General features: G+C 17.1%; 7 protein-coding genes across 7 annotated transcripts in view; 5 read left to right on the forward strand and 2 right to left on the reverse strand.

Moving 5' to 3' along the window:
* Window positions 1-2,434, forward strand: part of PADL01_1364500 (DNA topoisomerase VI, b subunit, putative) — a gene marked incomplete at both ends in the record, with an annotated part of 2,666 nt that extends 232 nt beyond the window's left edge. The window contains 8 exons of the mRNA XM_028684220.1: window positions 1-712; window positions 829-877; window positions 992-1,060; window positions 1,135-1,194; window positions 1,272-1,331; window positions 1,442-1,546; window positions 1,660-1,880; window positions 2,257-2,434. The exon at window positions 1-712 is cut by the window's left edge and continues 232 nt beyond it. Of these exons, the coding sequence (XP_028540320.1) occupies window positions 1-712; window positions 829-877; window positions 992-1,060; window positions 1,135-1,194; window positions 1,272-1,331; window positions 1,442-1,546; window positions 1,660-1,880; window positions 2,257-2,434 (1,454 nt within the window). The remainder of the gene's footprint in view (window positions 713-828; window positions 878-991; window positions 1,061-1,134; window positions 1,195-1,271; window positions 1,332-1,441; window positions 1,547-1,659; window positions 1,881-2,256) is intronic.
* Window positions 2,435-2,915: 481 nt separating this feature from the next.
* On the reverse strand, window positions 2,916-4,523 carry PADL01_1364600 (SNARE associated Golgi protein, putative; the record flags this gene model as incomplete). The annotated part of the gene is made up of 3 exons (XM_028684221.1): window positions 2,916-3,073; window positions 3,280-3,336; window positions 3,512-4,523. 3 exons carry the CDS (start codon window positions 4,521-4,523, stop codon window positions 2,916-2,918), a joined length of 1,227 nt encoding a protein of 408 aa, XP_028540321.1.
* A 3,712-nt stretch (window positions 4,524-8,235) lies between these two features.
* PADL01_1364700 (conserved Plasmodium protein, unknown function) lies at window positions 8,236-9,594 on the forward strand (the record flags this gene model as incomplete). The annotated part of the gene is made up of 4 exons (XM_028684222.1): window positions 8,236-8,256; window positions 8,426-8,992; window positions 9,072-9,149; window positions 9,271-9,594. 4 exons carry the CDS (start codon window positions 8,236-8,238, stop codon window positions 9,592-9,594), a joined length of 990 nt encoding a protein of 329 aa, XP_028540322.1.
* A 1,068-nt stretch (window positions 9,595-10,662) lies between these two features.
* Window positions 10,663-11,270, reverse strand: PADL01_1364800 (ubiquitin-60S ribosomal protein L40; the record flags this gene model as incomplete). Its single annotated transcript, XM_028684223.1, has 2 exons — window positions 10,663-10,842; window positions 11,064-11,270. 2 exons carry the CDS (start codon window positions 11,268-11,270, stop codon window positions 10,663-10,665), a joined length of 387 nt encoding a protein of 128 aa, XP_028540323.1.
* Window positions 11,271-13,200: 1,930 nt separating this feature from the next.
* PADL01_1364900 (conserved Plasmodium protein, unknown function) lies at window positions 13,201-13,476 on the forward strand (the record flags this gene model as incomplete). Its single annotated transcript, XM_028684224.1, has 1 exon — window positions 13,201-13,476. One exon carries the CDS (start codon window positions 13,201-13,203, stop codon window positions 13,474-13,476), a length of 276 nt encoding a protein of 91 aa, XP_028540324.1.
* Window positions 13,477-14,630: 1,154 nt separating this feature from the next.
* PADL01_1365000 (conserved Plasmodium protein, unknown function) lies at window positions 14,631-15,131 on the forward strand (the record flags this gene model as incomplete). Its single annotated transcript, XM_028684227.1, has 2 exons — window positions 14,631-14,738; window positions 14,856-15,131. The coding sequence occupies 2 exons, from the start codon at window positions 14,631-14,633 to the stop codon at window positions 15,129-15,131; spliced, it is 384 nt and encodes a 127-aa protein (XP_028540325.1).
* An 835-nt stretch (window positions 15,132-15,966) lies between these two features.
* PADL01_1365100 (conserved Plasmodium protein, unknown function) lies at window positions 15,967-16,419 on the forward strand (the record flags this gene model as incomplete). Its single annotated transcript, XM_028684228.1, has 1 exon — window positions 15,967-16,419. The coding sequence occupies one exon, from the start codon at window positions 15,967-15,969 to the stop codon at window positions 16,417-16,419; it is 453 nt and encodes a 150-aa protein (XP_028540326.1).
* Window positions 16,420-16,622: the final 203 nt, after the last annotated feature.

Here is a 16,622-nt window from a genome sequence, read left to right on the forward strand (position 1 = left end):
AATATGATAAATCATTATCATATTATAAAATCACTTGTAGAGATAATGGTAAAGGAAGTAAAATAAAAGATTTAGAAAAATTTTCTGAAATATTTTTAACGTCAAAAGATAAATGTTCAACCAGTGGTAAATTCGGTATAGGATTAAAAAGTATATTATTATATTCATTTAAAACAGCCTATGGTTTTTTACATATAAAAGTAAAAGTAGAAGAAAACAAAATATGGGATTTCATGTTAGTTATGGATAAAAATTTAAATCATACTTTCATACAAAATTTTAAAGAATATATAGATACAAATTGGAATTGGTCTGTAGAAATATCATTAATTTTAAAAATAAATAATAAGTTTATAAATGATCAAAGAATATATACATATATTAAATTAGTATTATTATGGAAGAGAGATATTAACATAAAGTGTATAATAAATAAAATGGATGAATTTAAATATATATATGAAGAACATATTAATGACGATGAATTCATTTTATTACATTCTATTCTTAATTATGATTGTAAAAATATAACATTTCAAAAAGAAACTCTTGCATCATTTAATTTTAAGGTATGTATATATATAAATGTTATTTCGTCAAATCATTTTATAGCAAATCCCACTATAGGTAATGTCTTCTTAATTCGCTATGTAAATTCGATGCCTCTTTTTGGAAATAGTGGCAATGACTGTTCTATAGTTAAAGATTTTAAGTACGTCTTCAAAACAAGCTACTATTCCAAAAAAAATAAAAAAATAAAAAATAAACAAATATATATATATATATATATAAATATTTATATTTATGTCGTATTAATATCTTTTGTAGAAATTTCTTAAGACTGTATGGTCCCCAATATGGAATGGATCTCCTCACAGTAATAAGTCTTTACACGATTTATATAAAATGAATATATATATATATATATATATATATATATATATATATTTATATTTATTTATTTATGTACATATTCCTTTTTATGACTCAGTTGGACAACATTAACCAATTGGAGTTAAATGATACGAATGATTCGGAACATATGAATTATCTAAAAAATGTAATAAAAATAAAGTGTCACAATATATGTTTTGCTTATTCAAATATTAATTTTTAATACAACTTGAATGTTAGGCATTTGAAACTTTTTACGTGAAAAAATCAGAGATTTGCAAATGGAATGTGATCATAGTAGTAAGTCAAATGTTAATATATACATATATATATATATATATATATATATATGTATTTTATTATTATTTTTTTTATAGGGTATTGATATTAGGGGATGTGATATATCGTATGCAAACTTAAACAAGAATTGTATAAAAGTAATATCTTTCTTTTTCTATCTCGCTCTTATATATATATATTTTCTATCAAATGTAAACTCTTATAATATAATGTTCAAATATTTATTTCATATATTTAACATTTATAGGAAGGAGAATATTTATCTAACATAATAAAAAAGTGTTTGTCAAATTTGTTTACTAGGGTGAAAGAAGAATATCCTGACGAATTCGAAAGTATATCGGATTATCATGTAAATAAATAAAAATATCTATACATATATATATATATATATATATATATATTTATGTGTGTGTAATATCTTTAAAGTAATACATATAAAAATTCATATATTTCTGATATTAGATAAGGCAAGCATTAGACATTTATGGTGTGCAGTTAGCATCTTCTCTAAGTAAAATAATTTTAAATGGACGTGACGAATTCAAAAATAAAATATTTTTTCTCTTGAACGAAAAGAAAAAAAAGGACCACGTCTCCATTGTAACAGCTGGAGAAAATAATGTTGATAATACAAATCAAATCAACGAGAATGAACTGACAGATGAGATTTATCACCACATAAGGTAAATAAATATAAGATATACATTATGTATATTATGTATGTTTCTATATTTTATTTTTCTTCATATATTAATTCTTATCTTTTTATTACTATTTTTTTTTTTAAATAAATTTTAATTATCTCAAATTTAAATTTTTTAAAACAATACTGAAATATACCATATTATTTATAAAAAAAAAAAAAAATAAAATAAATTAAAATAAAATAAAATAAATAAATATATATATATATATTATATTATGCTTGGTTAAAATAAAAGACTTACATATTAAAAATAAAAAATAGATACGTAAATATTAAAAAAATAAAAAATGAAACATATTTACTCACACATATATACAATGATATGTATATATTATGTGAACATATTTTTGTAGGGAAAAGGTGTTAAGTGATGAAAAAGCGTATGAACATGTGGAAATGAAAAATAATTCATCTGATAAATCAAATGAGTCAGATGAAGATGATGATGAGGAGGAAGAAAATGAATGTGAAGGTGATGGTGAATGTGAAGAAGAAGAACGAATGATAAATGAAATAAATGATATTATGTAATAAGATATAAATTATAAAAAATAAAACTTAATAGACAAAAAATTAAAATAATACGTAAAAATAAAAATAAAAAAAAAAAAAAAACAGTAAAAGTAACAGAAATAGAAACACTTAAATAGTTTCATTTATTGTAATAATAATAAAGACTTATAAAATAATAAATGTCTTCATATATTGTCAAAATTTACCAAAATATTCCATAAGATATGCTTATACATAAATATTGTGATAAATATAAAATAATGTATAATTTTACGCTTCCTTATAAATAAACTTATAATTCCATCATGTAGTAATAATAACATAAGAATTTAATTTTTGTAAAAATGTTTTTATTATATAATTATTATGATGACATTTTTATAATATTTATGATAATTACTTTTATAATATTTACGAGAATACGTTTACAACATTTATGATAATACTTTTATAATAATTGATTCAATTTTTTTTTTTTTTTTTTTTATTTAATAATTATTTATTCAATATCTGCATTGGTTGTTGATAAGGATGCATTCATTATATTTAAATTATTTAATCTTCTTTTAGTTATAACTGAAATGTATACAATTGCAATTACTCCAATGAGAAATCCGACAAAGAGAATTATCAAATTCGTCCAATGGTTTTCTAATTCTACAAATATGAAAAAAAATAAAACATAATATAATATAAATATGATATGAATATATTATATATATATAATATATTAGCTAAAATGATACATATAAACATTTTCAAAAAAGAAAAAAAAAAAGAAAAAAAAAAAAAAATAAAAAAAAAAAAAAAATAGCTAGCCAACTAATTTGGCTATTTTACATGAACAGTGTAAAAATAATTACCTGACAAATTGGAAATATCCTGCAAGAGCACACCAATATATACAAATAAAAATATGCCTATAAACAAAAAAATAAAAATGAAAATAAAAATAAAAGGTAATTTTTTAGTTATGGACAATATTGTATGTGTAAATAAAAAATATTTAACACACACATATATATATATATATATATATATATATATATTTATATTTGTGTTTATATTTATGATATGTTTATGTATTTTTCTTACTGGGTAAGGCTGATATAGATCCAATGGCAAAATGCTTATACTTTAAAGATGTGACTCCCAATATATAACTAACAACAGATGCTGGTAGTATAGGGGAGAGACGAATTAGTAATACAAAGGAAAGTCCATTTGTATTAATGGCTTGATTAAAGGCCATATATATTGGATATCCCATTAATTTTTTATATATATAATTATGAATTAAATATCTTGAAATAAAAAAGCATAAAGACATTCCTAACACATAACCTACAGCTACTGAAAAGACTGCAACAAAAATACCAAGAGCTTTTCCATAAACTCCTGAGAAAATTAATCCTGAGCCCACACACATAATTTCTACTGACATAAATAAAGGTGATAAAAATGTAAACAATAATATAAATAAGAGTATACTCCATGAGCCTTGTTTTCCTACCCATTCGATAACAATATGTATAATGTTTAAAAAATTTTTAAATCTTGTAAAAAGAAAAACTACTAAAATAAAAAATAAAATAGCAAGTACAATTTTGCCTGCTATTACCATTTTTGACCTTGTACTATTACGTCGAGATGATATAAAATCTTCAGACTCAATAAGTATTCTGTTCTCTAAATTTTTATCATTATTATATTTATTTTCGAAATCATAATGTGTTTCTAAACACTCATCATTACTATCATAATTAATATTTATATGGTCATATTCATTTGCATTGTTCATTTGTTGATGTAATGGTACTTTATTTATTAATTTAATTTTCTCCATATTTGTTTTATTCTTTTTATTTTTTTTCATATATTGAAAGTTACTTGGATTATTTGACAAGTAGTCATTATAATTATTATTATTATTATAAATATTATTATTATCATCATGTTTTACACTTGTATCGTAATTATAATTTATCCCTGAGTTATACTTTTGGTTTAATAGTTCTGTTTCTTTCTCATTTGGATTAAATATAGTATCATAGTCTTTAGGTAGGTACTCGTATTTTTTCTTCTTATGATTCTCTATATTCGCCATATTTATATGATCATATAATGTTTTTACAACCTTTATCTTTAATATATGTAAAAATATATATATATTATATAATATACGGAAAATTTTCGCGTTAATTATATAACTTGTGTGAGAATAAATATCATAAATAAAATGAAAACAATATTGACTCTTGAAAAAAGCGAATTTTTTTTTTCTCTCTTTTTCTTTCTTTCTCTCTCTTTTTTTTTTTTTTTTTTTTTTTTTTGAATAAATATGATTAAATATGATATTAATTTGGTAAGGTTATTCTTGGTGTATTTTTCTTATTTATTAATAACTCATATATTACATTTATTTGTATTGTTTTTGTATTATTTAATTGTATTTATTTATTTTATTTTGCCTCACCTTGAATAAATTATATGATACTTTTTTATATAACTATATATCAATATATATATATATATATTATATATCATAAAAAATGTATTACATATGATACTTAAATTTTTTTTTATTATTTCACTTTTTTTGGAGGGTTCTATGGGGAGAACATAAAAAAATATAAACACATGAAAAAAAAAAAAAAAAAAAGACTTCAATATAAATAAATACACATATATATATATATATATATATATATATATATTTAATAAGGTATGAATGAATATTTTGTCTAAATTAAAACATCTATTTTCTTCTATTAACTAAATATATATATTTTTTTCTTTTCTTTTTTCTTGTGTGTGAAAATATTATACATTTAAACAATATATATGTATATATATATTTATATATTATTTGCTTTTTTTACACATATATTAAAAAAAAAGAAGAAAAAAAGACTTTTAATATATATTTTTACATATACATGCTTATATATATGTGGGACAAAAAAAAGAAAAAGAAAAAAATGATTTAATGGAGAAAATTATATATACACAACAAATATATATATATATATAATATATATATATTAAATATATTATGTATTATTTTATATTTAATATTCATATGAATATATTCACATTTGAACATATTCATATATATAATAATAACATAACTACCCAGAAATTTTATAAAAAATAAACAAATTACATTTTTCTTTATTTACAAAAAAAAAATAAAATAAATAAGTGATATTAAATCTTATATATAATATATTGAATATAAATGCAGAAACAGAACAGAAAAAAAAAAAAAAAAAAAAAAAAATTATAAAACATAATATTACATATATTTTATAAAATATATATATAAATAATATATATATATATTTTTCGTTATTTAAAAAAATAATAAAAATGAAATTATTCCAATGATATAATATATTATATTATAAATATATTTTGTATATATACGTATACATTTATTTGAGTATATTTCATTTTTTCTTCTCTTCCTGTGGTTATAAAATGAATTTAAAAAATAATATTTTTTACATAATTTAATCTTACAGAAAAAAAAAAAAAAAAAAAGATGAAAATAGGTCTTTTTTATTTTATTTTTTTAACTGTTATATATTTTTTTTTTTAGTTATAAATAAATATTATATATAATATATATATATTCATATACAATTATAATATATTACATTTATATTATTATATATAATATAATTAGTTATATAATACAATATATACAACACAAAATATTATAAATAATATATTATATATATAATATGTATATTATAAAGTATAAATATAAATTTAAATATAATTATATTATTAATATATATTATAATATATTTTTATGTACAATTTTTTTTTTTTTTTTTTTAAATAGTAACAGCACTTGGTGGTATATATATTATATATATATATAAATATTTATACAATTTTATTTTATAGTCAAAAAATTATTTTTGTCGTAATTTAATTTTTTTCTCCTTTAATTTTTTTATACATGGTGATTTATAGATTGGTAATATATAATATTCAGATATAATATATATAATATATATATATATATATATATATATATATAATATTATAATTAAATATAAAAATTTCTATATATAAAATAATAAATATATATTTATATTTTTATATATTTATTTTATATGCATTTATATAGAACTTTTTTTTTTCCACGTTTTTTAGAACATGGTATAATATATTATATATATATTATATATGTATAATTTTGAAATATTATATTTATAATATTACCATTAAAAAAAAAAAAAAAAAAAGAAAAAAACGTATTCTCTTTCTCTGTAAATATAAAAATATGTACATTTGTGAGAGAAAGAAAACATTTTAAAAACATTTTATGAACAAGAAGAAAATTATAAATTGAAATTCATAGTTTATATATAGATATATATATATGATTACATTTTTCTATGACATTTTTAAAACAAAATGAAAATGTAAATTTTTTTTATTATTAAATAATTCATAATAAAAATAAAAAGGAAAAAAAGCATATGAGTCTACATATTTTATATAGATTTATATATATGTAATTTTTCCATTTTTATAATATATTCTTTATTATATATATTTTATATTTGTGTGTTCTTTTTAATTTTCTTTTTGTTGTTTTATTTATATATGTATGGGTTGTGTTAGGATAATTAGAAAAAAAAAAATAAAGATTTAAATAATTTAAAAGAAAATAGATCAAAAAAAAAAAAAAAAAAAAAAAAGGAAAAAGAAAAATCATAATGAAATGGAAGAAAAATATTACATTTAAAAATAATAACAGATATATTTTTTGTTGTATTATTCTTTTTTTTTTTTTATATATACCTAATGCACAGAGGTTACATTTTAATAATTTAAATATATTACTATTCTTGATTCTTTTTTCTTTTTTTTTTTATTGATTAATTTATAATTATACAAAATTTTTTATTTCACCGTAAATCATAATAATTCATTTTTATATGTTTTATAATAACATATTATGTGGATTATATTGAGTATAAGTTATTTATTTATTTATTTATTTATTTATTTATTTATTTATTTATTTATTTATTTATTTATTTATTTATTTATTTCATTGTTACTATTATTACATAATATTATTTATTAAAGGAAAAAAGATTATAATATATATATATATGTAATACATATATAATATATATATATTTTTTTTTGATATAAATATGTATATATTTTATGTATATTAAATTTTTTTTAAATAGCCTTTATCTAAATTTTTGATTTAAGCATAAGGCCTTAAAATGATTTATTTTTATTAAATCTAAAAATGAATAGAATATATATATATATATATATATATATATATTTAAAATATCATTTTATTAAGTTAAAATAAGTATTATATACACTTCCATATTAAATAATATATTTATATCCTCTCATTTTTATGTTGATCTATAGTTTTTTAATTTAAAATATATATTTTTTTTTTTTTTTGTATACCACGATTAATTATATATATTAAATTTAAATGTTTGTTTTGTGTTACACATAAGTAAAATATATATATATATATATATATATATATATATATATGTTTATGTTTTAATATGATGATAATTTTGTATTATCATGTTTTATATTTGTTTATTTAAAAATATAATGAGATTTTAAATATGTGTAATCCGTTCATATTAATATAGTGGACCTCCATTTAAAATTTCATTTGAGAAATAATTTATAAGGTAGTGTTTAATTTTTTTTTTTTTGTCTTTTTTTTTTTTTTTTTTTTTTTTTTTTTCCCTTTTAATTTTTAAAAAAAATAAAATTTTTTCATATATGTCGTAATGAATAATATGAAAGCATTTGTAAATAAGGTAAAAAATAAAATTGTGAAAGGAAATGATAAAAAAATAAATATGTAAAAAAAATATATATAAATAAATATATATATATATATATATATATATATAGTATGTATTAATGTGGTTTTATTTTTATTTTTATTTTTATTTTTTACCCCTTTTTTTTTTTTTTTTTTTTTAGATACAATTTCGCAAATCGAGCGAAAATTTAAAAGAAGACGATGAGTTTTTTCTGGAGAGAAAACAATTAAACTCTCTTCATAGTTATTTTTCTCATTCTTTATTATATTTAGAAAGATTAGAAGATGCAATAAAAAATATAAATATAATGATAAGTGATTTAAATAGAAGTTTAATGTTATTCTTTGAACAAGAAGTACATTTGGATATAGTAAAACATGTTTCTTATATATTAGATTCTTTTAGTGATGTAAGAGAAAAGACAACTAGCCGAATTGCAAAATCAAGAGTGCTAGTTAATAATACATTAGATAAAATAAAGAAATTACAAACATTATGTATAAAAAAAAAAAATTTAGGTGCATCCATTGATCATTATGAAAAAAAAATTAGAAAGTTACAAATGGTTCCTTCACCTAATCAAAAACATCTTGATAAAATTATTAGAAATCAGCATAAATTAAATATTGTAAAAACTGATTTTCTACAACATCATGAATTTATAAAAAAGGGATTTGATATTGTTCTTGAAAATAAGACGAACAAAGTTTTGTTCGACGCGAGGAAGGTACGAGTAGTATAAGAATATATATATATATATATATATATATGTATATATATATTTATTTGTTTATTTGTTTGTTTAGGATTTGGAGCTTCTTCTAAGTTATTTTTCTTTGATGAATTCTGTATCCCTTAAGTTGAAGGACCCCTTAAAGGAACTAGTAATAACAAAAAAAAAAAAAAAAAAAAAAAAAAAAAATATTATGTTATTATGAATTTATATAAATAAATAAATACATAAATACATACGTACATATATATATATATGTGTGTTCATTTTAGAAATTCAAATATCAGGATGTCAAATCTGACAAGTTTCCTGTTGAATATAACTTTTTTTTGGAAGAAGAAGATAGGATGAATATTTTTGCCGATCCGAAAAAGTTTGAATATCGAAATCCATTTCCTCAAGAAATCCCACGTATAGAAAATAAAAGTTATAAACATTCAACTAGCGAAAATAATACAGCTACACAAGAACAAACAAATGAGAAAAGAGAAAATGGTTTTTTTAAAATAAAATCTCTTTTAGGAGTTAATGATAAATCTGTTCAAAAAGTTAAAAGTTTATCATCCCCTAATATTACACCTATATTCCCCCAATGATAATTAAAAAAAAAATATATATATATATATATATATATATTATATGTTTGGATATATATATTTTTTATGTTTGTTTAATAAATTTTAAGTTTTAGTGTGGAAATATAGAGATATATATATGTATAGATATGTATGTATATTCATATATATATATATCCATATATATGTCCTTATTAATTCTTCATAATAAGATTATTGTGTGTGTCAGCATTTATATGGACATCACTTTATAACCTTCTTTTTACCTCCTCTATCTTTTATTATTTTAAAAAATATTGATTTGTTTTTTTATTTATAAAATATTATGACGTTTACAAATATGTATATATTATATTAATCATAATATATATATATAGTATGTATTATGTTAATATAAATGTTTTATAATAATATCATTTATTATTTTTATTTTTAATATTTTAAAATTATACCTACGTATATTTTATGTTATTTTTTTTTATATGAACAAAATATATATTTATTTCATCATTTCATCATATGTTATATTTATTTATATCACATTTTTCATATACTATTTTTAATTTTTTTTTAATTTTTTTCTTCTTTTTTTTTTAATTATTTGATTTGTTTATAATTTACAATTTATACACAGAATGAAAATATATTTCTAAACAGTAATATATATATATATGATAATCTCCATCATAATATGTTTATTAAATTTAATTGTTTTTACTACTGATAATATACAATAAAAGTGTACACATATATGATGCAAGATGATAAAAATAAAATATACATATATATGTATATATGTGTATACTTTTATATTTATTCGAAAAAAAAAAAAAAAAAAAAAAAAAAAAGAGAAATTTAAATTAAACTACAGTAAAAATGTGTTAAACATATATGTATAAATCAATATGCACATAATTTAAAAAAAAAGAAAATAATAAAAAAGGAACATACATATATTAATATATATATATATATATATATATATGTGTGCATATATTTATATTAGGTATCTTTTGTCCTTTTCAATATTTCTACATGTTCATTTTTTTTAATTTTTCTTTCTTTTGATATATTCAAATTTATAATAGTTCATTTGAGTTTCTTCTTTGGTCTTAATTGATTGGTTCTTCCACATTTTTTATTTCTGCAATTGGTAGCTCTTGGGTGTAATCTAGCATAACATTTTCTGCAGATTAATTTTTGGCAATTGTATTTTTGAGCTAGTTGTGCTAAGGATGGTTCTATGGCTCCTCCTCTTAATCTTAAGACCTGTGCAAAAATAAATATATATATATATATATTATAATGGATATATAAAGATTTTTCTTTTTCATATATATAATATTATGTAAATATATTTATACTTCCATTAGGGCTTATTTTTATAATTCTCATCAAAAGAGTATATAAATATTATATATATATATATATATATATATATATATTATATATATTTCAATATGTATTATATTTTTATTTGTTTATTTTACCAAGTGTAATGTAGATTCCTTTTGAATATTATAATCTGATAATGTTCTTCCATCTTCTAATTGTTTTCCAGCAAATATTAATCTTTGTTGGTCAGGTGGAATTCCTTCTTTATCTTGAATTTTTGCCTTCACATTCTCAATCGTATCAGATGGCTCAACATCAAGGGTAATTGTTTTTCCAGTTAATGTTTTTACAAAAATTTGCATTTTCTTAAAATAATAAAAAGAAGAAAAAAAAAAAAAAAATTAGATTCTACCTTTTTGTTTTTTTTAAAAAAGAAAATTTTCAAAAAATTTATCAATTTTCTTTTTTTTTTAAATATAATATAAAAGAAAATATAATAATATTTATTATAATATTTATGTTTTTTTTTTTTTTTTATTTTTTTTTTTTATTTTTTTACTTGCTTTTAATTTGTTTTTAAATTTTAAAATAAAAAAAAATAAAAATATATATGTATAAATATATAAATTGATTTTTTTTTTTTAAATATGCATTTATACTTTATTTAAAAAAAAAACTCTGTTAATATATATTTTTCGTAAATTTTTTTTCTTTTTGTAAAACGCGAAATATATAAAAGAATAAAAAATAAATAATAAAATATTTTATATATTAATTAAATATTTATATATATATAATATATATTATATATGTTATATAAATATAATAATTTTTGAGTACGTATATATATATAATATATATATATTTATAAATTTAATAACAATATAATAAACTTATTATATATAAAATAAATATACATAAAAATATTATAATATAGTATATTTTATTTTTTTATGGTACTGGTAAGCATAAAAAATAAAATATATGGAGAAAGTATTTTATTAATATATTTTAATATATATATAATATAATATATTTAATTATATTATATTATATTTATACTAAAAAAATATGTAATTATTATTTTAAATATATTATATATATATTATATATTTTAATTTATGCGTTTGCAAATGTACATATCTATCATTTTTAAATAACTTTAATCACCGCATGTATTTATTATATATATATTACATATATTATATATAATATAATTTATTTATAATACGAGATAATATAATATATATATTATATATATAATAATATATGTATATAATTATAACTATGCCTTTTTCTTCATAGGTATATTATTATTTATATTTTATATATTATATAATATATACATTTTTCTTTATATAAAAAAGAACTGTCCAATAAAAAATGTAATATATTCCATTTAATTCTTTTGAAAATAAAAAATTTATGCCTTGTTTTATAGAAATTCTTTAAATATTATTTTTTTATTTTTTTTCAAGTATAATATAAATAATAAGAACATATAATAAAATTTAAGCACATAAAAAAAAAAAAAAAAAATTAAACAATATAATGAAATAATATATATATATATATATTATAATTTATTCTCATATTATTTTAAACTTTTGAGAATAAAATATAAAATAATATTTCTATAGAAAATGTTGTTGATATTTAGGTATATATTATAAATATATGATATTACAACATTTAATATATGAATAATATAAAAGTAAAATAATGAAAAAATATGTTTATTTTTTAATTTGTTGATAATAAATATATATATATATATAATTATACATATGTATATACTAACTTATATCCAACAAGAAAAGGACCTGGTTAAAAAATTATTAGTTACCTTTATTGCAATAGATTTATTGTTATATTTTAATATAATATATATGTATGTATAATATTTATTATTTTAAATTTAAAAAAAAAGAAAAAATTAGAATATATATTAAATTCAAAAGTATATTTGTGTAAATTTATTTTTCAAATGTTACAGTATGTAAGTATATATAATATTTGAAAATACGGACTATTTTTAATGGTCATAAAATAAAGAAAAATTAAATAATGTTTATACGACATTATTTATAATTTATATTTTCTTTACATTTTCTAGTAATACACAATTAGAGTTGCTGTCCTTATTTAAATAAAAAAAGATTGTAGCAATTTGATTATTAAATTAATGAGTATATATATATATATATATATATATATATATATATATATATATATATATGTATGTATGTATGTACACTTTAATATTATTTATTATTTTTCAATATTTATAAAATGAGTTCATTGTCTCATACTCAAAATATGAATAGTGAAGAGTCACCTAATAATACTGAAGGTGAAAAGTTAGTAAAGTGTGCTACTTATATTAATAATGAAAAGGTTTATGAATGTTCATCTGGAATTTCATCAGTTGATAAAATTAACAACTTCAATAATGAAAGGGTAGATATATTTATGAATAATAATAATTTAACTGAGCATATAAAGAGTGTAATGGGTCACGTAAATGATTACTTTACCAAAAAAATAAATGAAGAAAAACAAAATTAATTATTTTTGAAATATATAGTTCTTCCTTTTTTTTAAAGAATTGATAGTTTTTTTTTTTTTTTTTTTTATGTTAATAAATGTATTTATTTGTTTTTTAATATATATATATATATTTCTTTTTTTTTATGTTAACATTTATTTGTTTATGTATTTACAAACTATCAATAGACACAATAAAATTATATTTTCTATTTTTTTTTTTTTTTCATTTAAATATATATGACTTCTAAAAAAAAATATATAACATAAATTTAAAAGAGAGGAAATTTTTATTTCTTTCACATTTAATTTATATATTATATATATATATATAATATATATTTCACAAATAAAATATATTTCCTTTTTTTAGTCATAATAATTTAAAATATTATGATGTGTAAAAAAAAAAAAAAAAAACATAAAAAAAATGCTCATAAAAAATTTTGGTTGTTCATAAAAGATTTTTTCGTTTTATATTTTGGCTGTAATTTTTGTACGTGAAGAAAAAAAAAAAAAAAAAAAAATTATGAACAGTTCAGAAAAAAAAACTATCATATATATTTATATAATTTTAATATATGTATAATATTTATTTGTTTCACCTTTTGAATAACGAACATTTTTTGTTCTATATGGTGCATGTTTATATTAGTATTTTGTAGAAACGTAAAAGGAGATATTAAACCAACTTACAAAAAAAAAATATATGATTAATTAAATGAAGGTAGACTATGGTTTTATATATATAATATACAATAGTTGGGTTACCACAAATGTGTTTCACATGAATTATATATAAATATATATATATATATATTTACATATTTATATTTTCCTTTTCAATTGTATATTTTAATTTTTGAAAACGAATTTATAAAGTGTAAATTTGGGTGTAAATGATTTATTGAATTATATTTATACATATAATATGTATATTAATTTTTTTTTTTTTTTTTTTTTTTTTTTTTAATTTTTTAGTTTTATATATATATAACATCAATTTATGTCTACATAATAAATTAAAATTATTTCTTTTGTTCAACATTATATAAAGAAAAAAAAATAAAATAATTAATTAAACATGAATTAATTAAATAAAAAATATATTATATATATATATATATATTATTTTTATAAATATTTTCTTTTTTAATAATCTTCTAAGTTATACGATGGAACGTAAGAAAGGAATGCCACTAATAAAAAGTGAGGATGAACTTTCAAAATGTATTGAAATATTAAGAGTAAAAAGACAAGAAATTCATGAGCAAATTATAAAGGTAATAAATTGTGTAAAAGCGTAACGTATAAATGCATAAGTGTATAAAAAGATTAATATATATATATATATATATATATATGTATTTTTTTTATTTTTATTTTTCATATTACATGAGGAAGAGGACAAAGAACGAATGCAGAAAGAGATTGCTATGCTAAATGATAAATTGCAAGAAGTTTGTCATAGTATAGCAAAAAAATTACAAACACGTTTAGAATATGATAGAACAATAAAAGAAACATCAGCTGCTTACACAAAAATAAGGGAATCAGCTAAATCATTATTACATATTTTAAAAAGAGAAGAAAGTCATCTTGGAAATAAATTATATAGTGGAACATCTGAAGATGATTTAAGATCCCTTAGAGAATTGAGAAATATACAAAATTGAAAGTAAAATATATGTAAAAAGAAATGCTAGGTATATAATAAAGGATATTATAGGAGGCAAAAATATGTCATAGCCCCTTTTATATGAATATTCAAAAATTCTTATATTATAACAATGTTTAAGATATATAAAAGTGCGCTCAAGAAAACGCACCCATAAAAATATTTATAAAATATATATTATATATGTTAAAAAAAATATATATATAATTAATATTACGTATGATTTTTTTGACAAGAGTAAGTATACTCTTGAATAATTTATACGTTCATTTTACAATGGTATAAAAAATTATATAAATATAAAAATATATATGTATATATGTATATATTTATTTATTTATTTTATTTTTTTTTTTTTTGTTAAAAAACCTGATATAGTGTGCATTATTTATGTACAAATATAAACCTCTATATTATTTTTTTATACAAAAATTAAAATAGTTTTTTTTTTTTTTTTATTTTCACAAACTTTTGAAGAATAATGAAAAATGTGGAAATACATTGTCTACGTATTTATCCTTTTATAATATAAATAGATATTAATGACTCTCACTATGAACATTTTTTTTTTTTTTTTTTTTTAATAAATAAAAAATTTTAAAGATGATTTTTTTGAACCGTAGGAAAAAATATAAAAAAATAAAATAAAATATATATATATTTATATATATATATATATATATAATATACTTGAATATATTTATATTAGTGAAAAATGAGAGAAAATTAAGAATTTTTAAAATATAAATTTATAAGGTGTATATATTTTTTCTTTTTTATCACAGTTCATATATATGTATAGCTTAATATATATATAATTTTTTTTGAGCAAGATGAGTAATGTAAATAAAGAAAAGAGATTACTACTTTTAATTACGCGTGTGAATATGTTGATAAATTTATTACAGACAAGATTAGCTTATCCATTAATATATCCATTTAATACTACAGCATTGAATAATGAGAAATCTTTGAATTTTTATTTGGAAAGGTTAAGAAAGGAAGGAAATTTTGATGAGCAAACATTTATGAAATCCTTAGGTTTTATTACCCCTTCGATTATATGCCTAACAAAATTAGTATATATTTTAAAGGCAGGTTATTCACTTTGTAATTACAAAGGAGTAAATAATAAAATGATATATATAGAAAGAAAGAATAAGAATAATAATATGAACCTGTTAAATGAACATGAGAAAAAATTACATTTATTGAAACCTCAAGTGTGGAGACTACTCAAACCGAATGACGAAATGAACACTAAACATTTAAAATGGAGGAAATGATAAAATGATAAATTAATATTTAATTAAACATATAAATGAATAATTAAAAGTGTTATTAAATTGTTCAGAAAATATAAAAAAAAAAAAAAAAATAATAAAATTTAATATATAATAAAATTATTAAATGTATAAAAAAATGAATAATATTAATATATGTTAACTGTAATAACTTTTTTATGTATCATGCATAAAATATATAAATA

Source organism: Plasmodium sp. gorilla clade G2 (assembly GCF_900097015.1).
Source record: "Plasmodium sp. gorilla clade G2 genome assembly, chromosome: 13".
In the NCBI taxonomy this organism is placed as follows: domain Eukaryota; phylum Apicomplexa; class Aconoidasida; order Haemosporida; family Plasmodiidae; genus Plasmodium; species Plasmodium adleri (nom. inval.).